Source organism: Genypterus blacodes, unplaced genomic scaffold (assembly GCF_046128005.1).
Source record: "Genypterus blacodes isolate CSIRO-AG114 ecotype Tasmania unplaced genomic scaffold, CSIRO-AGI_Gbla_v1 ptg000566l_1, whole genome shotgun sequence".
Taxonomy (NCBI): Eukaryota; Metazoa; Chordata; class Actinopteri; order Ophidiiformes; family Ophidiidae; genus Genypterus; species Genypterus blacodes.
The window spans coordinates 1-27,500 of record NW_027467304.1 but is presented as its reverse complement, the minus strand read 5'-3'; the positions used below and the strand labels follow the sequence as shown (position 1 = coordinate 27,500).

Here is a 27,500-nt window from a genome sequence, read left to right as displayed (position 1 = left end):
TATGTGGCACCTTTCATACAATTACAGCGGAAAAGACGTTTAAATGAAATGTTGTGAAGTTCATCAGAAAAGAAAATCGTTAATAACATGATGATGATGATGTTTACTGTAGGAAAGTGTGTGAGTGTTTACTTCTGCTCATGATGCAGGAAAACATGTGAGACTGCAAAGAGCCGCGATGGAGGAGGAGGAGGGAAGGGAGGGAGGGAGGAGGGAGGGAGGGGGGAAGGGGGTGGGGGCAGTGCGGATTCTTTCCCGTCATCCCCTGCAGCACAGCGACTCCCTCCCTCCTGTGTGTGTGTTCGTCGCCAGTTTGCGGACTCTTCATCTCCCCCATCTTCATCATCTGCGCTGAAGTTTGGAGTCTGAAGGAAACCGACAGAGGTAAGAAAGCGGGAGGAAGATGTCTGTGTCTTTGTGTCTTTGTCTCTTTGTCTCTGCGCTGCCGTGATTCAATCTGCGCACACGCACACACACACACACACACAAACACATACACATATCATGTCGGACTCGGTGTGACCGTGTCGGAGGTCCGTCTCTCGCTCCGGGACGTTCCGCTGCTCGTCGCCGGGTCTCTGCGCTCTGATCTCGGGCGGCTGCGCCTCCGCCCGCGTGTCCGCCGCCGCCGCGTCTCCGCCCCGCCAGCGGCCATTTGGCTCCAGACGGGGATGGAGGATAATAACGGGACCTAGAACAGGCGTGGCCCGGAAAGAGAGAGAGTGTGTGTGTGTGTGTGTGTGTGTGTGTGTGTGTGTGTGTGTGTGTTTTTGTTGCTGGGAGCTCCGCGCGCGCACGCAGACATTGTTTGTGCGCAGATGTGTGTGTGTGTGTGTGTGTGTGTGTGTGTGCGTGTTTCCAGCCGGATGTGGCCGAGCGGCGGCGCGCTGCGCGCCCTTCTGGCGCCGTGGATTAGACGGATCCTGGCGCCAGAAGGTTCCCACTAGAACCTTCAGTACTGAGGTCCCATGTGTTCTGCAGAATGTTCATCAAAGGTCCTAGGGGTGGCTCAGCTAATCTTCATGACGACAACGGCTGTGTGTAAGAGTTGTCCTCTGAAGGTTCTGCAGACATCCAGATGTTCTGGTCACCTCCAGTGAACCAACCAGGATGTCTGCAGGACAAACCAAGGGGTCCTGAATGTTCTTCTCCATCTGAGTGTCTCACAGTGTCACAGGACCATAGAGCTCTGAAGGAGGACAAGGTCCCGTGGAGGTCCTCACGTTCATGTGTCTGCTCACCTCAGATTAGGACTGAATGTTCTGGAGAACATATGAAGAGGGTGAATGGACTCTCTGGTTCTTTAAAGGTTCCAGTTGCTCTGAAAAGTTGAAACTAAAAACAACAAATATCTCAAAACCCAAACTACTTGCTGTCCTGCTGTGGCAATGTAATGTAACTTCCTGTTGGGCTCATCTTATGATGATGCGAACATGATGTCATGAAATGTTCTGGTGAGGAACATCACGGGTTAGGGTTAGGGATGTGGGATCAGATGTGGGACTTCCTTTCGCTTGTGTATTCCGTCACCGCGGCGTCTACGAGCGACCAAAGCCGTGGCGTCTCATACAGAGCGTCTAAACGCTGTGAGGGATTTGATTGGCTGTGAGGTTGTGCCTCTCTTTGGACCAACGAGTCTGGTGGCTCTGGGAGGTAGAGCAGTCGACGGTGGAGTGGCTGGAAACTTCATGGACAAAGTGTTGATGAGTGAAGCCGCTTGGTTCTCTAGGGTGGGGTCACCTCACAGGGGAGTGTGTGTGTGTGTGTGTGTGGCTCCGCCCTGGTCAGAGGGGTGAGGTCATTCTTCTTCTTCCCTTCTTCTAACTTACGGTTCTGAGCCAATGTGCAGTGACTTTCACCGCTTCACAAACATGAAACACATTTTAGCTGAAGGCCTTTTGTCCTGAGCGAGGACATCATATCTGCTGTGGAGCATTGATGGATAAAATCCCTGCATTGTTAGAAAATAAAGAACGGCCCTTTGTGTTTGGCTCACTTCTTATCAATCAAGCATCAGATATCTATGATTGGATCTTTAAATCCTCTTTCTCAATTCATTAACTGTCCGACCAATCACAGACGTGTTTGCACACCTGCGATGTTTGTGTTTCAGTTTGTTATTGTGGGAGAAATTCCTGTGTGTGTGTGTGTGTGTGTGTGTGTGTGTGTGTGTGTGTGTGTGTGTGTGTGTGTGTGTGTGTGTGTGTGTGTGTGTGTGTGTGTGTGTGTGTGTGTGTGTGTGTGTGTGTGTGTGTGTCTGTGTGTTCTGACACCCTGTGGGACAGCTGTTGCTGGGTGAGACATGGCACACATGGTGTGTGTGTGTGTGTGTGTGTGTGTGTGTGTGTTGAACCACCATCGTCGTGGATTGTAGAATGTTTCAGTAATCTGATTTCTTAAGTTCTCCTTCATCTTTGATCCAAAACCCCAAAGTGTGTGTCTGTGGGTGTGTGTGTTTGTTCAGCTGTGACTGTCAGGAATGTTTGATGGTGTTACCGTGGTTTCACAGCCATTTGTTTTCCACCCCCCACACACACACACATACTGCATATTACACACACACAGACACGTCTCATCACACCTGACACACATCGTGCTGCGTTTAAGGACACACAAGATATTCAATGTTTTCTAAAAACGTATGAAGAGGAGCAAAGAAAATTAAAATTGAATATAACCAAATGAGAGTTCAAAGAGCAGAAATGATCCTGAATTTAATTCATGTTAAACGTCTCCAGTTCATCAGTATAGAAGGTCAAAGGTCAGCTGGAACCTTTAACTTAAATGGCTCGCTGCTGATTCAGGCGATGATCAGAGATGATGGGATGTGTTTCCATCTGCAGCAGAGGATTCTTGGAAGGCTTGTCGTTTTTCTTGAGCCGCTAATGGACGGGCTATTCCCTCAGGCCCCCACCCCTCCCCCCACACACACACACACACACACACACTGGCAGACAGGAAGTGCTGCTGAGTGCTGTAATGGCTTCGGTTCTGTGATTTGATGGATTTGTTTACTTCCTCCATTAACTTCGATCAGCTGACCAAGCAGCCAATAGGAGCTCAGCGAGGCTTCCGTCAGTACATGACCGCGTGCACACACACACACACTTAAACACATTATCTCACTAAATGTCTACAGGCACAATGAATGTTTGAATAAATTCTGCCCCTTGAGCTGCTGACAGGCTTTTATTGTGAAAACTAAGCAGGAAGTGCTTAAAAGTGAATGGATTTATGTCATTCGTTATCACATCCATGCGTCTCTGTCATGTCTCGTCAAAGGGTGGGGGAGGGGCTTCTTGCTTCTAATGTGTGTAAATAGAATCTGTGTCTCCAGGGAGACGGAAACAAACAAACACATCCAAACCCAGGAAACAACACAACACATTTGTTTTTATTTTGTGAGTGAACAGGAAGGAATTTTAAAATCAAGCAGCAACTAGGTGTGTGTGTGTGCGTGTGCGTGTGCGTGTGCGTGTGCGTGTGCGTGTGCGTGTGCGTGTGTGTGTGTGTGTGTGTGTGTGTGAGAAGCCCAGCAGGGGGCGCTGACAGACTGTCAGCAGCTTAAAATGATTCCAATTGATGATGTCATGTGTTTGTTTGTTTTAAGAAGTAAATCTTCCTCACATTGAATAATAAAAATGTGCTTCTGGTTTTATTCTCTTAAATGTCTAACATGTTTATGTAACCTCTGACCTCTGACATGTGCCTTTGTGTTTAGGGTTCAGACTCCAGCTGCCGATGTGGGCGTGGCTCTGGTGACAATAAGGCTTGTTTGTCTGAGGTGAAAGGTCATGATGACGACGGTGGCGGCCGAGTTCGACCACATGGAGCTGCAGCAGCAGTACAGCAGCAGCGACACGGTCAACAACCGCTGGGACGAGGAGTGGGACAATGAAAACAGCTCGGCCCGACTGTTTGAGCGCTCACGCATCAAAGCCCTGGCAGGTAGGGATGCAAACTCGCCATGACGACCAGAGACACAGGAAGTAACACAAAAAACACCATCAGTCATCTGGGAAAGGGTTAAGGAGAAAGGAGGGAGGTTGAGAGAGAGAGAAAGACAGATAGAGAGACATAGAGAGAGAGACAGAGGGGTAGAGAGAGAGCAATAACCTTGTTAAGGACATTATTGATTAGTAATATTGTTACTCAGGGTTTGTCTGTCGTTCGTCTCGTTTCATTTAAAGCTGAAGAACAAACTCCCATAATCCTCTGCTGTAGTTTAATGCTAGCAGGCTAACTTAGCTTAACACGTAATGTTAACAGAACAATGAGTTTGTTGACTTAATTCCTAATTACGTGCTTCACACCTGCTTGGCTCAGAGGCTGACGTCAGCGTCGAGTTGGACCCTGTGGATGTTGTCATGGAGACGCTCAGACTCTTTCCTGTACCGTCTGTTTAATGCAGTAACTGGAGGCGCCACTAGATGGCGGCACTTAGCTTCATAACTGTGACCCAAACGCCCCCCCCCCCCCCCGTCTTCAGTCTGCTGAGCTCATGGTCATCTGACCAGCAGTCACAGGTTTGATTCCCACACTGGCTGCTCTGTGTCACATCAGCTGATCATACAAACAACAACCACATCGCAGTCAATTAGCTAAATGTGTTCCACATGTTCCACAGCTTGTCACAGTTCTCTGGCAGAGGCATTGTGGGTAACTGGGGTGAATCACTCAGCCACTTTGTTTCTATTGGTTCTTAATTGTAGGCAGGGGGCGGAGCTTAGGTCACTGTCTTTATTGACTGCCTGCGTCATACTCAGAATGAAGTGACTGTAACAGGCTTAACAACAGGTTTGTACTAGGTGGTTGTTAAGTGCCCACAGGGTGACTAGATGGTTCCTGGGACCTTCCCAATGGGGTTGGTTGCCAGGGTGTTTCCAGGTAGTTGCCAGGGTGTTAGTTGTGGTTGTTGTGTATCAGCTTGTCTTGGTTGCTGCTAGGTTGTTGCTAATGCATTATGGGCTGTTGTTAGGGATCGATAGCTGCAGGTGTGGTTGCTCAGGCGCCTGTATGATTGGGTTACTAGGGTGGTAATAAGTAGTTCTTCTTCCAGCATCTAGTGCCTCAGGGTTACTACAAGGTCTCCTGTAGCTCCAGTCGCTCTGTGTTCAGGGTGGTTGCTAAGGCTCTAGATGTTTGACATGTTGTTGGTGGTATTAGTAGGTGGTTGCTAGATGGTGTTGGGCGTGTGAGATGGTTGCCAATTGTAATGTGGTTGCTAGGGCATTTGATTGGTTGTCATGGTGCTTGCTGGGATTGTTCTCTGGTTGATGCAACATTAGTGAAAGCCTGTGATTGGTTGGGTGGTTTCTGTGTGAGAACCGTGTGAATGTAAACATGTCACCAGTACATTCATCATGACTGGTACCAAACAGGACTCAAACTTAAACTCTCAACTTTGGATTTGTCTCTAAATGGTGAAAGAAGCAAAGAAACTCCTGTTTGGATGGAGGATTTCCTGCAAGAGGAAGAGGTGAAGACTCCTCCTTTGTCTGTGTGTGTGTGTGTGTGTGTGTGGACTACAGGATGTTTGCAGTTTGAGTATTTCTTATTTCCCACTCAGGCACGCAGGAATGTCAGTGGACAACAATGCAGGGAAATGAGCTGACACACACACACACACACACACACACACACACACACCATGGGTGACATCATCGCTAAGTTGAAATGCCATTGGTCGGTTGGAATTACAACCTTCTGTTCACTGGCCCCTCCCCCTCCTACACTGTAAAACATCTGGCGCTTCTCTCACCGATGTTTCATGGTTTGAATCATTACATCCTGTTTGGGCTCAATTGGACTCAAAATGATTTGGATTTGAAATTCAGATTATTGTGTTAAGGTGTATTTAAAATAAAGTTTATAGTTTTTTCAGAAAAAATGAAATATAGAAATACATAAGTAGAAGAGTGTTTCCTAATGAATCTGGAGCTGATGTCATATCAGTGATGTCATATCAGTGATGTCATATCATTCATCCATGAACCAGTGAAGAATTAATCAAGCAGTGAATCAGCATTTTATTTATTTAAACTTCACCTGCTGTCGTCCGTACTGTCAAACATAAACATCCAATAGAAACCATCAAATACATCAAACAGATGATTTTACCTCTAAACACCATTCTTAAATCAGACAACAGAAGTGTGTGTGACATTTTAAGAGTGTGTTTTGAGGGGTGGGGTTTCCTCCTCCCACCTACTGCTCTGTAAGCAGTGGGCAGGGTGTGTGTGTGGGTGTGTGTGTGAGCCGGTGTGTCTGGCCTCTGCGTGTCAGAGCTCTCGGTGGCTTCTTTGTCCGTCACGCTGGGACTTTATCTTTCATATTTCCCCGTATGGTTCAGAGCTCAGTGGAGTTTTACAGTGCAGACCTCAGTGCTGCACGGCGGTGCTGCACAGACCAGGATGTCCCTCTAAAGGATGGTGGACATTTGGCGGTGGTTGTCGTTGTTGATTGTTTGGCCGAGCGTGCAGGAGGATCTTCTCCCTCAATATCTCCAGCTTTCTTCTTCTCTTTCCCAACTCTTCCGGGGTCCACATGGATGTGGACTGGGGCTCGGAAGACTCCTTCTTCTTGGACTTGAGCCCCCTGGCTCAGGCTCAGGCCTCCAGCACCTACAACCAGCTGGAGGGTCGTTTCAAACAGCTGCAAGGTAAGAATGCAGCTCTGGTATCTGGCTGCTAAGTGGTTGTTAGGGTATTGGAGTGATTTCTGCAGTGGTTGCGAGGGTCCTGGCAGATGGTTGCTAAGTGGTAGCAAGCGTGTTGGGGTGAATGCTTGTATGAAGTTTGTGACGATGCCCACAATCAGACCGGATATGGCCCGTGACCTTTGGCCTCAGCGGCTCGGCGGTTGTCGGCATCCACACCTTGACGCTCTAAGCTCCCAGTATTCCTTTCTTCTCAGCTCAGGATGTTGACTCAGTGGGCTGAGGCGACAGGGGGAGGGGCGACCTTTGAATTTACTGTCAACCGGCTGACCTTTGACCACAAACATTGAGTGGTCTGTTATTCTACAACACTGTCTGGAATAAGAGAACCATAAAGACTGAAGACTTCACCACAGCTCAAGTTTGAAGAAATAGAGCAGAAAACGCAGTTTAAAGTTTTGACAGGATAACAGAACCATCAATACGTCAATAATGAATTCTTCTGTGTCTGGAGCGAGCGTCTGAGTGCCATCTGCTGCTTGACCTCTGACCCGATAGGTTAAGGTCACACATGGGGACCTTCACAGGGACAGAGCCTCTAAAAACGGACCTTCGTCTGGCATTGATTATGATGGACATTGTTGTTGTTATGTCCAACTAATCCAATCACATGACCAACATCTCTGACAACAACCAACCAAAACACCATAGAAACCCACTATGGGACAAAGACAGACTGGTGGAGGACATGTGGAAGAGTTCTAAAGATGGAGTGGATCAGTGGACAAGAAGGTGGTCACCAGAGACTTCACACAGCTTACAGGAGCTTTGGGAACAAATTGGTTCTTCATCCTCATGTGACTGATCAATAAACAATATCACTGTGTGTTTTCACTCACACATTTCTGTTGGTGTGTTTCGTGTCTCATGTTTCCATTTCCAGCTGCACACACAGGATTAGGATGTGATCTCTGAAAAAGATGCTATATTGGTGTTTGACCTCTGACCGGGAGGAAACAGGAAGCACTCATCAGGAAGAAGCCTGGAGGAAAGTTTCCTCCCAAGGCAGAATGGCGGGTGCGGAGGACAGGAGAGACACTTTACAGTCCTACAGTTACTGCAGAACACTGAACGCACCGCAGTACTTGGAGTACTGCCAGTATTCAATAACTAGCACATGCATGGACCCTGCTTCACTGCCCATTAGTGAACCACACCCTAGCAACCACCCAGAGCACTGTAGCTACACCTTAGCAACCACACCAAGCACTGTAGCAACACCATAGCAACCACCCAGAGCATTGTAGTAACAACCTAGCAACACTATGAGAGCCACACTGAGCACTGTAGCAACCCACCTGGTGAACCGCTAGCACCACCTGCTGGTGTGTGGTCAGCACTGAGGTACGCGTCTGCTGGGTCAAGCAGCAAGGCCACGTTGTTGTGGGGTTATTAAAGTTGTTGGCTCATATAAAAGTAGAATCAGACTCATTCAGCCTTGGTGGTCTAAAGATGAACTGACTGACTCATGCTTCATGCTGTGTGTGTGTGTGTGTGTGTGTGTGTGTGTGTGTGTGTATCCAGATGAGCGTGAGGCCGTGCAGAAGAAGACGTTCACTAAGTGGGTGAACTCTCACCTGTCCAGAGTTTCCTGTCGGATCACCGACCTCTACATGGACCTGAGGGACGGACGCATGCTCATCAAACTGCTGGAGGTTTTATCAGGAGAGAGACTGGTGAGACACACACACACACACACACACACACACACACACACACAGACAGACACTGTTTGTGCTCTCGCTCCATTTTGTGCTATACAAAGATGTGATCAAATCCCTAAATCCAAGTCTAAGTCGGTAACATGTTGCTCCAGATCTTGACGGTGAATGTGCAGCTTGAATTGGTCTTGATTTGTTTTGGTTGTTGGTTCTTGTCTCACTTACCTAACGTGGCAGCTGAACTGGGTGTTTACGTTTCTGGGGGTGAGGCGTGGACCCTTGGCGCTCACTTCACTTCCTCTGCTGCTTCCAGGAGCAGGAAGTGCTTGTGTTTGTTGCTCTTCACCATTGTGTCAGCTGCAGAACAGAACATCCAAACGTGCATCAATCAAAGCAAACATGCACCATGATGAAGCATCGCGCTGTAAGAAGGGAACCATCCTGTGGAACCCAACACTTCTCGTGGCGTTCTGGGCTATCGGATCTGAATTCTTCACACGTTGTCCCCACCCCTGCTAGTGTGTTTTTGGATCCAGTCCCCAAAAAGTCATTAGTTGTCTTTTCTCAGAAATCCCTCTGGAATGAACACGTGTTGATGGTTGTGTTCGTTTCTTCTTCCAGCCGAAGCCCACGAAGGGTCGAATGCGTATCCACTGCCTGGAGAATGTGGACAAAGCTCTGCAGTTCCTGAAGGAGCAGCGGGTTCACCTGGAGAACATGGGCTCCCACGACATCGTAGACGGGAACCACCGCCTGACGCTGGGCCTCATCTGGACCATCATCCTGCGCTTCCAAGTAAGAAAAGAACTCACAGAATCCACACCAACAGGGAGTAACATCTGTGTTTCAGCACAGCGCCCCTAGAGTCCAAAAGCTTTTGCTCCATGCTGAAGCCTGCACACCACGTCCCCAGTTAAGGATCCACTCAGTGGACAGATCAGTCAGTCATTTACCAGCTGTGGGTTAAAGTCCAGCCTGTTCCATGTCAGACAGCAGTGACATCATCCTCCAGGATCCCCAGAGAAAGAGCCTGTACTGAGGCGTGCCCTGCTCATGGAGAACGTTCAACCAACACGTTATCCAACACGCTCATCACGTGCACATAACCACACATTTACATGTTAAAATGAAATCAAATCCATAGAGATGAAACAAAACATGAACCCTGAAGAACCTGGAGGCTCAGTGATCTAAGAACCTCATCTGGAGGCTCAGTGATCTAAGAACCTCATCTGGAGGCTCAGTGATCTACTTTGATCTTCCAAAATAGCAGCAGACAGGTTTGATTTCTTTCATTTAATTTTATTCTTCAGATTCAAGACATCAGAGTGGAAACTGAAGACAACAAAGAGAAGCGATCAGCCAAAGACGCTCTGCTGCTGTGGTGCCAGATGAAGACAGCAGGGTGAGACGTTCACTGTCCAACCTGAAGGTCAGACCTTCACCTGAAGCTCAGCAGTTTTGTTGACTTGCTCTTTGTCGTCTGCAGGTATCCCAACGTCAACATCCACAACTTCTCCACGAGCTGGCGTGACGGCATGGCCTTCAACGCTCTCATCCACAAACACAGGTAACACCTTCATCATCATCATCATCATCATCATCATCCATGAGGTCACTCATTTCCTCCAAACATGGAGGAACATCTGCTGCTGTGAGTCTTGGTTGTAGATGAAGTTTGTTTGTTTGTTAACAGGCCCGACCTGATCGACTTTGACAAATTGAAGAAGTCCAACGCTCATTACAACCTGCAGAACGCCTTCAACCTGGCAGAGCAGCACCTGGGCCTCACCAAGCTGCTGGACCCTGAGGGTGAGAAGGTCACAGCACTGTGGGGACCAGGAGCACCGTCAGGATCAGGGTCAGGGTCTGAATGTGTTCATCTGTGTGTGCAGACATCAGCGTGGATCATCCTGATGAGAAGTCCGTCATCACGTATGTGGTCACTTATTACCACTACTTCTCCAAGATGAAGGCACTGAAGGTGGAGGGCAAACGAATAGGAAAGGTCAGCAAAGGTCAAACACCTTCTGAGCCCAGTAGGTTCAGCTGAGAGAAGATCTGAGCCCACCTGTGTGTGTGTGTGTGTGTCCCGTGTGCTGGTTTTGGTTGGTCCAGGTCCTGGATAACGCCATTGAGACGGAGAAAATGGTGGAGAAGTACGAGTCTCTGGCCTCAGACCTGCTGGAGTGGATCGAGCAGACCATCATCATCCTCAACAACAGGAAGTTTGCCAACTCGCTGGCGGGAGTCCAGCAGCAGCTTCAGGCCTTCAACACCTACAGGACCGTGGAGAAACCTCCTAAGTTAGCTCCTCTTCTAAACTCCTCCCCTTTTTCTTCTTCACCTCCTCTTCCTCCTTCTGCTTCATCACCGTCATACATGAATATAGCACATTGAATATAACACAAGCAAAGATCAGGAGAGAACATTAAGAGTGAGAGACCTGAATGCTTCGTCCTCTACCTCCTCATGCTCTACTTGCTTATTCACCTCTTCGCTCTTATTCATCGTCCTCTTCTTCTATGTCCACCTTGATACGTGGAGCTTCCTCCTCCTTCTCCTCCTAATGTTGGCCTGTCATGGTTCTTCAGGTTCACAGAGAAGGGGAACCTTGAGGTTCTTCTCTTCACCATCCAGAGCAAAATGAGAGCTAATAACCAAAAGGTCTACATGCCCAGGGAGGGAAAACTCATCTCAGACATCAACAAGGTCAGAAAACTCAAACATTTTTCAGATCTTTGTCTCTAATCACATGTTTCTACTTGGGTCATATGTTTGTAGCTTTGTTCTTGTCCTTTGTCTCATCCCGTGTCCGTGTGTCCCACAGGCCTGGGAGCGCCTGGAGAAGGCCGAGCATGAGCGTGAGCTGGCTCTGAGGACGGAGCTGATTCGTCAGGAGAAACTGGAGCAACTCGCCAGGCGCTTTGACCGCAAAGCCGCCATGAGGGAGACGTGGCTGAGCGAGAACCAGAGACTGGTCTCACAGGTCTGGTCACACCCGATCCAGTGATGAAGACAGATGTTTATGAACCTGTTTACATTGAACATCCCATAATGGCTCAAACTTCTGAACGGTTTTCTCTCCAGGACAACTTCGGCTTTGACCTCCAGGCCGTGGAGGCGGCCACCAAGAAACATGAAGCCATCGAGACAGATATCACAGCCTACGAAGAGCGAGTCCAGGCCGTCGTTGCCGTGGCGAAGGAGCTGGAAGCAGAGCGCTACCACGACCTCAAACGTATCAGTGCCAGGAAGGACAACGTGATCCGGCTGTGGGAGTATCTGCTGGAGCTGCTGAAGGCCCGCAGGCAGAGGCTGGAGATGAACCTGGGCCTGCAGAGAGTGTTCCAGGAGATGCTCTACATCATGGACTGGATGGACGAGATGAAGGTATGGAGACACAAGGAGGGCCGGCAGAGACATGAAGAATGGTTAAAGACCTCAATAAAAGAGCTCATAAAGACGGGACGGTGAAAGAGCCTCCATCCTAACATCACTCCACGTATTCACTGTTAGAGCGTGTGTGTGTTAGCTGGGTTCAGTTTGTTGTAGAGTGGTGTCAGAGGTCAAACCTGCCAACCTAGCAGCAGTTCAAGGACAGTAAAGATGCTTCCATGTGTGTCTGCAGGATCAAATCTTCAGCTGTGACGCTTCCTAAACCTTCATCGGTCCCACATAAAGCTGAAACCTGTTTGTGTTTTGTGTCCAGATGCTGCTTCTGTCTCAGGACTATGGGAAGCACCTGCTGGGTGTGGAGGACCTGCTGCAGAAACACGCCCTGGTGGAGGCCGACATCGCCATCCAGGCCGACCGGGTGAAGGCGGTCACTACCAATGCCAACAAGCACGCCATCAATGATGCCGGTGAGCAAAACCCTCCTCGGGCTTCAGATACTGTATCATGTACCAAACTGGACCTGGAGATGTTTCATCCAAACACATACAGAGAGCGTGTAGGTAAGATGACATCATATTAAGGCACGCTGTCATTCTGTGCAGGTTACAAACCCTGCGACCCTCAGGTCATCCAGGACCGCGTGGCCCACCTGGAGTTCTGCTACCAGGAGCTCACTCAGCTGGCAGCGGAGCGCCGCGCCCGCCTGGAGGAGTCCCGACGTCTCTGGAAGTTCTTCTGGGAAATGGCAGAGGAAGAGGGTTGGATCCGCGAGAAGGAGCAGATCCTGTCCTCCGACGAGCACGGCAAGGACCTGACGGGGGCGCTGCGCCTCCTCAGTCAGCAGCGCGCCCTGGAGGACGAGATGAGCGGCCGCGCCGGCCACCTGCAGCACTCTGTCGCTGAGGGCCAGGCCATGGTGCAGGCCGGACACTTTGCCGCCACCAAGATTCAGGAACGCATTGATGACTTGCAGGCCCAGTGGGCGGAGCTGGAGCGACTGGCGGCAGTTAGGAAGAGGAAGCTGGAGGAGGCGCTGGCGCTGCACCAGTTCCAGGCCGATGCTGACGATGTGGACGCCTGGACCCTGGACGCCCTGCGCATCGTCTCCAGCGGAGAGACGGGCCACGACGAGTTCTCCACCCAGGCGCTGGTCAGGAAGCACAAGGATGCGTCGGCAGAGGTCGCCAGCTACCGACCTGTCATCGACTCGCTCCACGAGCAGGCCGCCTCCCTGCCTCAAGAGGAGGCGGAGTCAGAGGAGGTGCGCGGGCGGCTGGCGGGCATAGAGGAGCGTTACAAGGAGGTGTCAGAGCTGACCAGGCTGAGGAAGCAGGCGCTGCAGGACGCGCTGGCACTCTACAAGATGTTCAGCGAGGCCGACGCCTGCGAAGTTTGGATCGATGAGAAGGAGCAATGGCTGAACAGCATGGAGATCCCCGAAAAACTGGAGGACCTGGAGGTGGTTCAGCACAGGTGGGACTTCAAAGCTCTGTGAGTGTGTCCACACGTGTCTCTCTCAGTCAGGACTGCACTCATGTGGACTCTGTCCTCTGCAGGTTTGAGAGTCTGGAGCCAGAGATGAACAACCAGGCGTCTCGTGTTGCTGTGGTCAACCAGATTGCTCGGCAGTTAATGCACAGCGGTCACCCGAGTGAGAAGGACATCAAGAGCCAGCAAGATAAACTCAACAACAGGTAGGACACAAGAATCTGAACATTACTGGGCCTCATCAACCAGGCCCTGGTCTTCCACTGACCACACAGTAAACCCCTGCACCTTTACTTGATCGAACAGGATTCAATTGAGTTAATTTATTTAATTTAGTGTGTTTTTGATTGAATTATTTGCCGAGCTGCTGTTTTTATGTGTCGTTTTAAATGTTGTTGTTTTTAATGTCATATGTTAAACGCACCAAGGTCCAGAGCAAAATCCTTTTAAGTTTAAACTTAATTGCCGAATAAAGCGATTGTCATTGTGATTCTGATTCTAAAGCTGTTTCCATCCATTTGATTTTACAAACATCTTCTCCTCTGCCACCAGGTGGAGCCAGTTCCGTGACCTGGTGGACCAGAAGAAGGAGTCTCTGAATTCAGCGCTGGGCGTGCAGAACTACCACCTGGACTGCAACGAGACCAAGTCCTGGATCAAAGAGAAGACCAAGGTCATCGAGTCCACCCAGGACCTGGGTAATGACCTGACTGGGGTCATGGCCCTGCAGCGGAAGCTGACAGGCATGGAACGAGACCTGGCAGCCATCGAGGACAAACTGGTTGACCTGCGAGGTGAAGCCCAGAGGCTGGCGGAGGAGCACCCAGACCAGGCCAAGGCCATCACGGGGCGCCTGGCTGAGATCACTGCTGTATGGGAGGAGATGAAGAACACCCTGAAGAACCGGGAGGAGTCTCTGGGCGAAGCCAGGAAGTTGCAGCAGTTTCTGCGCGAATTGGACGACTTCCAGTCCTGGCTGTCTCGCACACAGACGGCCATCGCCTCCGAGGACATGCCCAACACGCTGTCCGAGGCCGAGAAGCTGATGGCCCAGCACGAGGGCATCAAGAACGAGATCCGCAACTACGAGGAGGACTACCAGAAGATGCGGGACATGGGCGAGATGGTGACGCAGGGCCAGACGGACGCCCAGTACATGTTCCTGCGCCAGAGGCTGCAGGCGCTTGACACCGGCTGGAACGAGCTGCACAAGATGTGGGAGAACCGACAGAACCTCCTGTCCCAGTCTCACGCTTACCAGCTGTTCCTCAGGGACACCAAGCAGGCCGAGGCCTTCCTCAACAACCAGGTACTAACACACACACACATCTAGCAACCGTTCCTTCCTTCCTCCCCCAACCACCTACCTGGACTGCTGCTCAGGGATCAGGTCTCTCTCTAACTTAGAGTCCGTCCCGCCTCCGTGACCTTTATGAATGTCCTCACCCTGCAGGAGTACGTCCTGGCTCACACCGAGATGCCCACCACGCTGGAGGGCGCCGAGGCTGCCATCAAGAAGCAGGAGGACTTTATGACCACAATGGACGCCAACGAGGACAAGATCAATGGCGTGGTGGAAGCCGGCAGGAGGCTGGCGAGCGACGGAAACATCAACGCTGAACGGATCCAGGAGAAAGTGGACTCCATCGATGAAAGGTAGACATCGGCCACTTCTCCCTTTTCCGTCTAGTATGTGTATTTCATGTCTCTGTCTCTCACTCATGGGTCTCTCTCTCTCACTCTGTCCCTCTATGTCTCTCTCTCTCTCTCTCTCGCTCAGACACAAGAAGAACAGGGAGGCTGCCGTGGAGCTTCTGATGAGACTCAAGGACAACAGAGACCTTCAGAAGTTCCTGCAGGACTGTCAGGAGGTCGGTCTCTTTCCGTCTGGTTTACCTTAAAGTGATGTGGTGGGAATTTGACTTAATTAAAAGATGATTGAGAAATGACACTGCTGCTGTTCCGCTGTAAGTTGTGTCATTGTGTAGATGTTTGTGCTTCTCTTCAGGTATGTAGGTGGTATAGATCTAGAACAGGTGTTGGTTTCAAGCCTAACTTGTGGTCTTTGTGCAGCTCTCTCTGTGGATCAATGAGAAGATGCTGACGGCTCAGGACATGACGTACGACGAGGCCAGGAACCTGCACAGCAAGTGGCTGAAGCATCAGGCCTTCATGGCCGAACTGCAGTCCAACAAGGAGTGGCTGGACAAGATCCAGAAGGTATCCAGACCTGTTCCCCACATGCCCTCGTGCTCCCTCTCACAACAGATGACACAGATTCAGATCTGAAAGAATTCCCTTACTAACTGAAGGTTAAAGTTTATAGAAGTAGAACCTCTTGTTAACTCTGTGACGCCCCCTGGTGGAGAGCAGGGCAGAAGGTCCGGACGTGATTCACACACAACACCATGAAAACGGTCCAAATATAAGAAGACTTTTTGACTTTTTTGGTTTTGGCAAGCTTGGCATATTTACAAAGAAAATATCATAAAGATGCACAAAGAAATGTTTAGATCCTGAGCTCAGTGTCACATTTATGCATATTTATATTTATATATTTAAACTGGCACTAGAAAATACATCAACTGTACATATTTTCATCTTTTATCACTTAGATTAACAAAACATTCCTAGACTCCACTTTAATTTTGAATCCTTGTTCACGCTAAGCTAACTGCTGTTAGCTGTTCACGCTCCTTGACCTCTGACCTACTGGCTCCTTGTAGGACGGCACGCTCCTGGTGTCGGAGAAGCCGGAGACGGAGGCGGTGGTGAAGGAGAAGCTGTCGGCCCTGCACGGCATGTGGGAGGAGCTCGAGTCCACCACTCAGACCAAAGCTCAGTGTCTGTTTGACGCCAACAAGGCCGAGCTGTTCACGCAGAGCTGCGCCGACCTGGACAAGTGGCTGCTGGGCCTGGAGGGTCAGATCCAGTCTGACGACTACGGCAAAGACCTGACGTCGGTCAACATCCTGCTGAAGAAGCAGCAGGTAACCACAGGCTAAGCTGCCTTAGCATTAGCATTAGTTTCTATAGTAATAGATGTATTGATCGCTGTAGTATTGATGGCAGTAGAGTGAATAGTACTAAAGGTGGCGTGACTGTGCAGATACTGGAGAACCAGGTGGAGGTGCGTCAGCGGGAGGTGGTGGAGCTGCAGAGCCAGGTGAGGGCACTGGGTCAGGAGGTGAAGGACGCAGACGAGGTGGACGGGCGGCGTCAGGTGGTGGAGAAGAAGTTCCAGGAGCTGCTAGACCCGCTGCGCCACCGCAGGAACTTTCTGGTGGCATCCAGGGAGGTCCACCAGTTCAACCGTGACGTTGAGGATGAGATCGTACGTACTTCTGACCTCTGACCTCTGTGCGTGTGTCTTTACATGCTCCATTTGTCTCAGTGTTCCTCTGTGTTGTTCAGCTGTGGGTTCAGGAGCGAATGCCTGTGGCCACGTCCACCGACCACGGACACAACCTGCAGACGGTCCAGCTGCTCATCAAGAAGAACCAGGTGGGCTTTGATCTCAAACACACCAGTCAGTAAATCTCTGCGGTGGCCTGAATACTGACCTTTAACCCCGCGGCCCAGACCCTGCAGAAGGAGATCCAAGGCCATCAGCCTCGCATCGACGACATACTGGAGCGCAGCCAGAGCCTCCTGGAGGACGAGTGCGCCGGCACGGACGCCATCCGCCGGCGCTTGACCAGCCTGCAGGAGCTGTGGCGGCAGGTGATGGAGGAGGCGGAGCTTCGCCACGGCAGGCTGGAGGAGGCGCACAAGGCCCAGCAGTACTACTTTGACGCTGCCGAGGCCGAGGCGTGGATGAGCGAGCAGGAGCTGTACATGATGTCAGAGGAGAAGGCTAAGGTGGGCGGAGCCTCCAGCTGTAACCAGGATAACACTCGTGATGTCATCATGTGTTTGTCCAGATACACGATCAAAGATCAATGATCCCTATAATGCAATATGACACAAGGTGGCGCTGTGACCTCTCGGCTTGAAGATGTGTCCCAAAGTTGACCTGTGTGTGTGTGTGTGTGTGTGTGTGTGTGTGTGTGTGTGTGTGTGTGTGTGTGTGTGTGTGTGTGTGTGTGTGTGTGTGTGTGTGTGTGTGTGTGTGTGTGTGTGTGTGTGTGTGTGTGTGTGTCAGGATGAGCAGAGTGCCGTCACCATGCTGAAGAAGCATCAGATTGTGGAACACACACACACACACACACACACACACAGACATACACACACACACAGACATACACACACACACACAGACACACACACACGTGTTTTAGCTCTCTTGTTGTCCAGGTGTTTGTGACCTTCAGCTGCTGCTCAGGAGCTCTGAGAGCAAGAAGGTCTAACTCTGTGTGTGTGTGTGTGTGTGTGTGTGTGTGTGTGTGTGTGTGTGTGTGTGTGTGTGTGTGTGTGTGTGTGTGTGTGTGTGTGTGTGTGTGTGTGTGTGTGTGTGTGTGTGTGTGTGTGTGTGTGTGTGTGTGTGTGTGTGTGTGTGTGTGTGTGTGTTTGTCAGCGAGCGTATTGGCATGCGTCAGTCTCAGGTGGACAAACTCTACGCTGGCTTGAAGGACCTATCAGAGGAGAGGAGGGGCAAACTGGATGAGAGGCTCCGCCTCTTCCAGCTGAACCGTGAGGTGGATGATTTGGAGCAGTGGATCGCAGAGCGCGAGGTGGTGGCCGGATCACACGAGCTGGGTCAGGACTACGAGCATGTGACGGTACGTAACTCTGCCATCTGGACTGATACTGCTCCTGCTCACTTCCTGTCCCACCAGTCCTGTTCCTGTACCCCCCACTGCTCTGTGTTCAGATGCTGCAGGAGCGTTTCAGAGAGTTCGCCCGCGACACGGGGAACATCGGCCAGGAGCGCGTGGACACAGTCAACAGACAGGCGGACGAGCTGATCAACACCGGGCACGGCGACGCCGCCACGGTGGCCGAGTGGAAGGACGGGCTGAACGAGGCGTGGGCCGACCTGCTGGAGCTCATCGACACGCGCACGCAGATCCTGGCCGCCTCCTTCGAGCTCCACAAGTTCTACCACGACGCCAAGGAGATCCTCAACCGCATCCTGGACAAGCAGAAGAAGCTTCCAGAGGAGCTGGGCAGAGACCAGAACACGGTGGAGACGCTGCAGAGGATGCACACCACCTTCGAACACGACATCCAGGCTCTGGGAACGCAGGTCAGTGAGAACAGGAAATGATGTAATGATGCTAATCTAAGCTGCTGTTAGGACTGTGGCTGTGTTCCAGACGTGTTCACGCTCATATGATCTGACCTTTGACCCTAACAGGTGAGGCAGCTGCAGGAGGATGCGGTGCGCCTTCAGTCGGCGTACGCCGGCGATAAGGCGGACGACATCCAGCGGAGGGAGAGCGAAGTCCTGGAGGCGTGGAGGAGCCTGCTGGAAACCTGCGACGGACGCAGGCTCCGCCTCCTGGACACGGGCGACAAATTCCGCTTTTTCAGCATGGTGAGAGACCTCCTGCTGTGGATGGACGACGTCATCCGCCTCATCGAGGCCCAGGAGAATCCACGGTAACGCACGAAGGGGTTGCTAAGCTCAGCTATCTTAGCAACGCACTGCTCAGAGAGCCTAAACTCTGTGTGTGTGTGTGTGTGTGTGTGTGTGTGTGTGTGTGTGTGTGTGTGTGTGTGTGTGTGTGTGTGTGTGTGTGTGTGTGTGTGTGTGTGTGTGTGTGTGTGTGTGTGTGTGTGTGTGTGTGTGTGTGTGTGTGTGTGTGTGTGTAGGGACGTGTCTTCAGTGGAGCTTCTCATGAACAACCATCAGGGCATCAAAGCAGAGATCGATGCTCGTAACGACAGCTTCACTTCCTGTATCGAGTTGGGCAAAGCTCTGCTGGCCAGGAAACACTACGCTTTAGAGGAGGTGAGGGGTCGACTGATAAGTCCTGAGCCTTAAGCATGTTTCAGTCTGTAACTGGATTCTGTGTTTCAGATTAAAGAAAAGTTACTTCAGCTGACGGACAAAAGGAAAGAGATGATCGACAAGTGGGAGGATCGATGGGAGTGGCTACGGCTCAGTGAGTACCAGGGTCACCATGACAACGGGCCCCCTGGCCTCAGCTCCTCTCCTGTCTCCTGTCTTTCTCACTCCTAACTTCATCCTCTTGTCTCCCTTCTCGTCTCCTCTCATGTCTCCTTGTCCCCTCTCTTGTCTCCTCTCTTGTCTCATGTCTCCTCGTCTCCTCTCTTGTCTCCTTGTCTCCTCTCTTGTCTCATGTCTCCTTGTCTCCTCTCTTGTCTCCTTGTCTCCTCGTCTCTTCTCATGTCTCCTCGTCGCCTCTCTTGTCTCCTTGTCTCCTCTCTTGTCTCCTCGTCTCTTCTCATGTCTCCTCGTCGCCTCTCTTGTCTCCTCTCTTGTCTCCTCGTCTCTTCTCATGTCTCCTCGTCTCCTCTCTTGTCTCCTTGTCTCCTTGTCTCTTCTCATGTCTCCTCGTCGCCTCTCTTGTCTCCTCTCTTGTCTCCTCGTCTCTTCTCATGTCTCCTCGTCGCCTCTCTTGTCTGCTCTCTTGTCTCCTCGTCGCCTCTCTTGTCTCCTCGTCTCTGGTCTCAGTCCTGGAGGTGCATCAGTTCTCGAGGGACGCGGGCGTGGCCGAGGCGTGGCTGCTGGGTCAGGAGCCGTACCTGTCCAGCAGGGAGATGGGACAGAGCGTGGACGAGGTGGAGAAGCTCATCAAACGCCACGAGGCCTTCGAGAAGTCGGCCGCCACCTGGGAGGAACGCTTCTCCGCTCTGGAGAGGCTGACCACGGTGAGCTAACGCCAACCAGAGACCATGTGACCCACTATCAAATATAACTTACTCAGGATCAGTGCGGCTCAGCCAGCAAGGCCTCAGCAGGTCTGAGGGCCCCAGCAGGTCTGAGGGCCTGTGCAGGTCTGAGGGCCTGTGCAGGTCTGAGGGCCTGTGCAGGTCTGAGGGCCCAAGCAGGTCTGAGGGCCTCAGCAGGTCTGAGGGCCCCAGCAGGTCTGAGGGCCTGTGCAGGTCTGAGGGCCTGTGCAGGTCTGAGGGCCTGTGCAGGTCTGAGGGCCCAAGCAGGTCTGAGGGCCTCAGCAGGTCTGAGGGGCCCAGCAGGTCTGAGGGCCTCAGCAGGTCTGAGGGCCTCAGCAGGTCTGAGGGCCCCAGCAGGTCTGAGGGGCCCCAGCAGGTCTGAGGGCCCCAGCAGGTCTGAGGGGCCCCAGCAGGTCTGAGGGGCCCCAGCAGGTCTGAGGGCCCCAGCAGGTCTGAGGGCCCCAGCAGGTCTGTGGGCCTCAGCAGGTCTGAGGGTCCTAGGTCAGGGTTGGTGCATTGACACATTCCAGCCACAGGGGGGCGCTGCAGTGTGTGACAGTGTGCTTGGTGTTCAGTTGGAGCTGCTGGAGGTGAGGAGGCAGCAGGAGGAGGAGGAGCGGAGGAGGAAGCCGCCCACACCTGAACCGTCTGTGGCTCAGCAGAGCGAGACGCCGCTGCAGAGGTGAGACGCCACGGGAAAGGGGGCGGAGCCTGAGTGGGACACAATCTGTCCTCATGTTCACTTCAGCACTTTGCTAATTCATGAATAAAAGTGTCAAATTCCATTTTTTATTCAAGATAAAATGGAAACATTTGTTTGTATTTAGTTTCTTTCTTTTGAAATCAAATCTAATGGAACTGCAGCTTCATACTGTCATGAATGACATCATCTCCCTCTCCCCCCTCCCTCTCTCTCTGCCTCATCCTCTCCCCCCTCCCTCTCTCTCTCTCTCTTCCCATCTCCCCCCCTCTCTCTCTCCCCATCTCCCCCCCTCTCTCTCTCTCCCTCTCTCTCCCCCCCTCTCTCTCTCTCCCTCTCTCTCCCCCCCTCTCGCTCTCTCCCTCTCTCTCCCCATCTCCCCCCCTCCTGCTCTCTCCCTCTCTCTCCCCCCTCCCTCTCTCTCTCTGCCTCACCCTCTCCCCCCCTCCCTCTCTCTCTCTCCCTCTCTCTCCCTCTCCCCCCTCTCTCTCTCTGCCTCACCCTCTCCCCCCCCCTCTCACTCTCTGCCTCTCTCCCCATCTCCCCCCTCTCTCTCTCTGCCTCACCCTCTCCCCCCCTCTCTCTCTCTGCCTCACCCTCTCCCCCCCCTCTCTCTCTCTGCCTCACCCTCTCTCTCCCTCCCTCTCTCTCTGCCTCACCCTCTCCCCCCCTCTCTCTCTCTCCCTCTCTCTCCCCATCTCCCCCCCTCTCTCTCTCTCCCTCTCTCTCTCTCTCTCCCTCTCTCTCCCCATCTCCCCCCCTCTCTCTCTCTCCCTCTCTCTCCCAATCTCCTCCCTCTCTCTCTCCATCTCCCCCCCTCTCTCCTCCCCCCCCCCCCCTCTCTCTCCCTCTCTCTCTCTCCCTCTCTCTCCCCATCTCCCCCCTCTCTCTCTCTCTCTCTCTGCCTCACCCTCTCCCCCCTCCCTCCCTCTCCCCCCCCCCCTCTCTCTCTCTCTCTCTCTCAGGGAGGGCGGGGTGGTCTCTCAGAATGGACTCCCTCCCTCAGATCAGGATTCTCCTCAGGTGGGTTCTGTCATCACTTTCAGAGTTGTGGAGTATTGATGTGCTGAGTTCTGATTGATTCATGATGTCAGTGTGTTTGTTTTAGTTTCACATCCAATAAATCGATCACTTGTTGTTGCTAAGGATGGCGTGGAGGGCGGCGACCTGGTGAACGGCAAGGCGGAGCAGAGCTCCAAGGAGACAAGCCCCACCCCCTCGCCCACCTCAGGCAGGAGTAAGAAGCTCAGCCATTCCTCCACGCTGCCCTCCAAGAATCAAGACTCCGCCTCCTCCTCGCAGCAGGAGGGCCTCCTGCACCGTAAACACGAGTGGGAGGGGCATAACAAGAAGGCGTCCAACCGGTAACTCCCCAGGGTTTCCCATGATTACAGGAGGCGCGGCGGTCTGGGAGGCCGGGCTCTGATCTCATCTGCTCTCTTGATTGGTAGATCGTGGCACAACGTGTACTGTGTCATCAACAACCAGGAGATGGGCTTCTACAAGGACAGCAAGGCGGCGAGCCAGGGCGTGGCCTATCACAATGAACCCCCAATCAGCTTGAAGGAGGTCACATGTGACGTGGCCACAGACTACAAGAAGAAGAAACACGTCTTTAAACTGAGGTAGTGAAGACTTCTGGCCCCACAGTGGAGCGTAGATGTTCCTCATCATTCACTTTGTTCTGCTTCCTGTTTCCACAGAGTCGCCGATGGAAACGAGTATCTGTTCCAAGCCAAAGACGAGGTGAGTCTGAACTCTTTGACAGCGTTAAACTCCTGTCTTCACTCGTGTGGAAACTCATCTCTGTCGCCCCCTGCAGGAGGAGATGAGCACCTGGATCCAGGCCATCCTCAACGCCAGCACGGGACCGGCGGATCGACTGGAGGTTCGGCCCGGCAGTCAGCCCGGGACGCCGGCTTCCGGCCGAGCTCAGACGCTGCCGGCCACCGTGACGCTCACCACCGAGTCGAGTCCCGGCAAGAGAGAGAAGGACAAAGAGAAGGACAAAGAGAAACGCTTCAGCCTCTTCAGCAAGAAGAAGCAGTAGATGATCAGAGAACGCCGCTCGCTTTGGTGAAAGTTTCAGTTTTGGTTGCGAAAATAATCTGGAAAAGTCTCATTTAGCATCGTAATGTAAAACATCTCATGACCTCATTTGACTTGGAAACTCTCCAAACTCTCAACAATCTCAAAAATCTCCACCGTACTTGAAAGCATCACGTGCTCAAGTGTCACAAGTGGCTCAGCGATTGTAACGCCGCCGCCGCCCTGCGACACTTCAGCCGCCTATGAAAGTCGATCTTCTCCCACATCACCGCCGCCCGAGTTTAGCTGGTGAAACAGTAGAGTTGCATTCCACAAAACGTCAAAACAATGAGCGTGCAAAATCCAAGCTGGCGTTTGAAGAGTGTGATGATGTCATCAGGGACCACGCCCCTTTTTCTCCTTGGCCTTGGCTTTACTTGTTGTTAGTTTGACCTTTTTTGTGGGTTTCCTCAGTTTGTCTCTGACGTTCTTCCTCTGCCGGCAACTCATTGGACCAATACAGCTGATTTATTTCTTTTGTCCCCCATTTTGGTTGTTGGAATGGGCCAATCGCAGCGTTTGATGAAGGAGCGCCCCCTGCATGCCTCAGCAGGTTTCTGTCTCTAGTGTCTCTTGGAGTCTGCCAGGCGGCTCGTACAGGCAATTGCGATCAGTATGTATTATAAACACGTGAAAGCGTCTGTATGCTAAACGGTGAAACTTTCAGCATTTACGCAAGAAACTACGTTCAACCTGGAGGAAAATATAAAATAAGGTTGCTTGCTTGTTGCCTCTCGCACTGCACTCTGATTTTTTGCTCTTTGATACTCTTAGTGTGCTCTCTGTCACTGTATAGCTATTGTACTGAAAATGTATGGAAATAACGCCATCTACTGCACAATCAGAATATTACATCAATAGGAATGAAGAATAAGAAAATCTGTCGGCTCTTAAAGGCTGCAAATATAATAAACAAGTTAGATCATACAGCTTTTCTCATGTATGAAACTGCACCTGAAACTCTCTCGCTCTCTCCCTCTCTCTCTCTCTCTCTCTCTCTCACACACACACACTGTTAAATATGTGCGATGTCATTAAAAGCTTTTAAACTTAACGTTTTTCTGGTCTGATGTCGTTTTTGGATGAATGTATGGATTTTCCTACTGCTCCTGAAGGCATCACTAACGCTCTCGCGCTGCGTTCAGGTGCGCTACGTAAACTCGTGTTCACTCTTTGAGAACTCGGAGGCGGAAGAAGCTGACGTCACGGTGTTCTGAACCTTGTCAGATGAAATTCCTCGTTAGTTTCTTTTCTCTCATCAGCAAACACTCCATATCCCACCAGGCCCTGCTGACGTCACTGTAGCCACTGTAAAATTGAAAGGCTCCGAGAGGCCGGAAATGGGACCGATTGACTTCAAAACAAAACCCGATATGTATAACCTCCAAATTAAAATAAGAGAAAAGGTCTGTATTGTAACACAATTCGGTGAAATCTCTTTAATGTACTTATGTGGCCCATTTTTTCACCAAAACCGCAGTCAGCTACAGACGAAATGAACACTTGCAAAATCAGATTTTCTATCCATTTTCCAAATAAACCAAAGCTTAATTTGGCCTTTTCCCACAAAAACATATACTTTTAAAAAAAGTAAGAGAGTATTGTTTAACTGAGCCCTGCATGATTGAAATGACCATTCTAAGCGTCAGACGAAGAGCGTCGAAAGACGTTTACACAACATTTATTTTGAAGGCAATGGCCGGAAGCCGTATTTGTGTTTTATTTTGAACTCTGTGGCCGGAAGCCGTGTGTCCCCTCATCCTGGATTTAACGCTCGGTTTTCTTCTACATCTTTGACACTTTTGCACGTTTTTCCGTATTTGCTGGGTCGCGTCTCCTCCCCGAGCATCTGCGGGGCTGCGGCCGGGTTCCGAGGCTCGTCACCGGGCTGCGGGCGGCGCTGTGGTCGGTGTCGGATGTGTGGATGCGGATTGACGAGGATAAATCGGGGCTGTAATCTGGATTTGAGCTGAACCGGATCTCAGTGATTTCAGGCTTCTGACGCTTCATTTGTGTTCTGATTGATGATGAAGATGATGATCCGTTTCATGTGAGTGTTGAAGCTGCGATCATGTGACAGAGTCGAACTTGACAACTCAGGAACATGTGCGGAATAAATCATCAGTCTGTCATGAATGAGGTTTACAGCAGCGTGACAGCGTTTCCATGAGGAGTAGCTTTGCTGTAACCTTCACAGAACCTTCACAGAACCTCCCAGGAACCTTCTCCGCTCTGTCAACCTCCAGAGAACGTTGAGAGTACGTTTCTGCATGACAGCATCTTCACTCTGCATCATCTCACTGTAAAGCAAGCAGCCAACATCTCCAGATGTTCTGTGAGGAGAACGTTCCTTTGGTAGAACCCCCACAGCTTTCAGATCCATGTTGTGTTACTACATAACATCTAGTCTACAAAGATGTTCCCCAGCCCATAGCTGCTCTGTTACCATGGCAGCAGAAGGGTCCTTGCTCATGATGTTCTGTGAAGGTTCTGACCCCCCAGCAGACACCAAAGGTTCCTGTGATGGTTCCTGTCAGAACATTCTGTGAAGGTTCAGATCTGAAGATGATCTCAAGTTTCGATCTATGTTTCAGTATGGAAACTTATAATTATTGATTTTTTTGTTATAGTTTATTTAATTTGGACTCAAGCTTGAAGGTTGGGTCGTTAAATGATCCACTTGGTTCTGAGCAGCAGTGTGACCTTGAAGGTTAAAAGTCAGAGGTCAGGTCATAATGATGATGCTCGTAAAGTGCTGGTTCATAACATCAGGACGTTTTGACAGAAAGCTGCCGTTTGGGTTTGATGTTTGAAGTTTAGGTGAGTTGCAGACAAACTGAGTGAAAACGGGCTCAGGGGGCGTTTTAGGGTTGTGAGGGACTTTTGGATGAATGCGTCTTGGTGTGGGACATTCCCACTGTGGCCGTGGAGGCTCCGCCCACACGATCAGAAGCGTTGAAGGGTTTTTTAGCGCCAGCCGGGCTCCTTGTCGGACATGTCGGATAAGACGGCTCCTCGCTGCCAGCTGCGGCTGGAGTGGATCCATGGATACCGAGGACACCAGTGCCGGAACAACCTGTACTACACCGCCGGGAAGGAGCTAGTGTACTTTGTGGCCGGGGTGGGCGTGGTCTACAACACCCGGGAACACACCCAGAAGTTCTACCTGGGACACAACGATGACATCATCAGGTAAGGAGGCGAGGATCATGTTATTGGATAAAACATCAGTGGGCGTGGCCAAAGAAGGCCCAGAGTGAATAAAAGGGACCGCCCCCTGTTGGTCACATTTGGAAAGTTGTTGGAATGCTTGGAATGCTTCTTTAATCTTCCATTGTGAGGTTTCTGTAAATATACACAGACTGATCATCCCAGTGTAGCACCACGTGTCCACTTGGACTGAGAGAGAGAGAGAGAGAGAGAGAGAGAGACAGAGAGACAGAGAGAGAGAGACAGAGAGAGAGACAGAGAGACAGAGACAGAGAGAGAGAGAGGGAGAGAGAGAGAGAGAGAGACAGAGAGAGAGAGAGAGAGAGACAGAGAGAGAGACAGAGAGACAGAGAGACAGAGAGAGAGAGAGAGAGAGAGAGAGAGAGAGAGAGAGAGCGAGAGAGAGACAGAGAGAGAGAGAGACAGAGAGAGAGAGACGGGCCTCTAACTATAAGCTTTATCAAAAAGGAAAGTTTGAAGCCTACTCTTAAATGTAAATTTTGAATCGTCGGACTGTAAAACTCCCAGAATTCCCTCACATTTGTTGCCCCCCCAGTCTCGCCCTCCACCCTGATAAGATCCAGGTAGCGACGGGTCAGGTGGGGAAGGACCCGTACATTTGTATCTGGGATTCATACTCCATGCAGACCGTGTCCATCTTGCGGGACGTCCACACTCACGGTGTGGCCTGTCTGGCCTTCGACTCCGATGGACAGGTTAGAGCCCCCCTCCTCCCCACACTGTCTTCACCAAGTCTGAATGTTTGTCTGTGTGACCTGACGTCTGTCCTGTGATCCGTCTCTCCTCAGCGCCTGGCGTCAGTCGGGCTGGACGCCAAAAACACAGTGTGTGTTTGGGACTGGAGGAGAGGAAGAGTGCTCGCCACGGCAACAGGACACTCGGACAGAGTAGGACTCTCATCTTACTCCATCAACAAGTAACACTGACTGCTTCTGGTTAGACACGCCCACCACGTACGACTGTAACTATGGTAACAGGAGAGCATCTGCGACTTTCTCATGTTGATTTAATCTGTGAAATCTGCTTCCATCACGCCACCGGCAAATCACATGACGCTTCGTGGATTTGTCTCCAGTTGCTATGGCAACAAGGTGTTTAGCAACTGGTAAGGTGGTAAAACCCAAACCTTCATGGCCTTCATCTCCTTCACCTCTGAACTCTGTTCCTCTGTAAGTTGTGTAGATGTTTGTGCTTCAGGTCTTTGAATGGATCCATAACTACACACACACACACACACACACACACACACACACACACACACACACACAGCTCAGAGGTGAAGCAGGTGAAGATCAGTTAAGTTGTAAAATTGTGTCGCTTTAGGTGACAAACTGGGAAAACCTCAACATGTCCGTGTTGTAATTGTGGTCTGGCAGCCACAAGGTGGCAGTGTTACTCTGGTGTGGTTCACTCT

At 51.2% G+C, this 27,500-nt stretch overlaps 2 protein-coding genes across 2 annotated transcripts; both read left to right on the top strand.

Moving 5' to 3' along the window:
• Positions 1-263: 263 nt before the first annotated feature.
• LOC142990513 (spectrin beta chain, non-erythrocytic 1-like) lies at positions 264-22,817 on the top strand. Its single transcript, XM_076140324.1, has 36 exons — positions 264-384; positions 3,722-3,948; positions 8,243-8,394; positions 9,001-9,174; positions 9,693-9,784; positions 9,869-9,949; positions 10,076-10,191; positions 10,275-10,387; positions 10,498-10,685; positions 10,974-11,091; positions 11,210-11,368; positions 11,470-11,772; positions 12,092-12,245; positions 12,381-13,251; positions 13,335-13,472; positions 13,819-14,575; positions 14,720-14,922; positions 15,047-15,137; positions 15,340-15,486; positions 15,993-16,256; positions 16,376-16,600; positions 16,681-16,770; positions 16,849-17,127; positions 17,411-17,539; positions 17,787-17,987; positions 18,080-18,454; positions 18,566-18,810; positions 19,024-19,162; positions 19,232-19,316; positions 19,850-20,046; positions 20,643-20,749; positions 21,733-21,790; positions 21,914-22,131; positions 22,219-22,392; positions 22,471-22,513; positions 22,590-22,817. Exons 2-36 carry the CDS (start codon positions 3,795-3,797, stop codon positions 22,815-22,817), a joined length of 7,068 nt encoding a protein of 2,355 aa, XP_075996439.1. The 5' UTR covers positions 264-384; positions 3,722-3,794.
• Positions 22,818-24,598: 1,781 nt separating this feature from the next.
• On the top strand, positions 24,599-27,053 carry LOC142990512 (echinoderm microtubule-associated protein-like 6). Its single transcript, XM_076140323.1, has 3 exons — positions 24,599-26,047; positions 26,622-26,781; positions 26,875-27,053. Exons 1-3 carry the CDS (start codon positions 25,851-25,853, stop codon positions 27,004-27,006), a joined length of 489 nt encoding a protein of 162 aa, XP_075996438.1. The 5' UTR covers positions 24,599-25,850; the 3' UTR covers positions 27,007-27,053.
• The last annotated feature ends 447 nt before the right edge of the window (positions 27,054-27,500 follow it).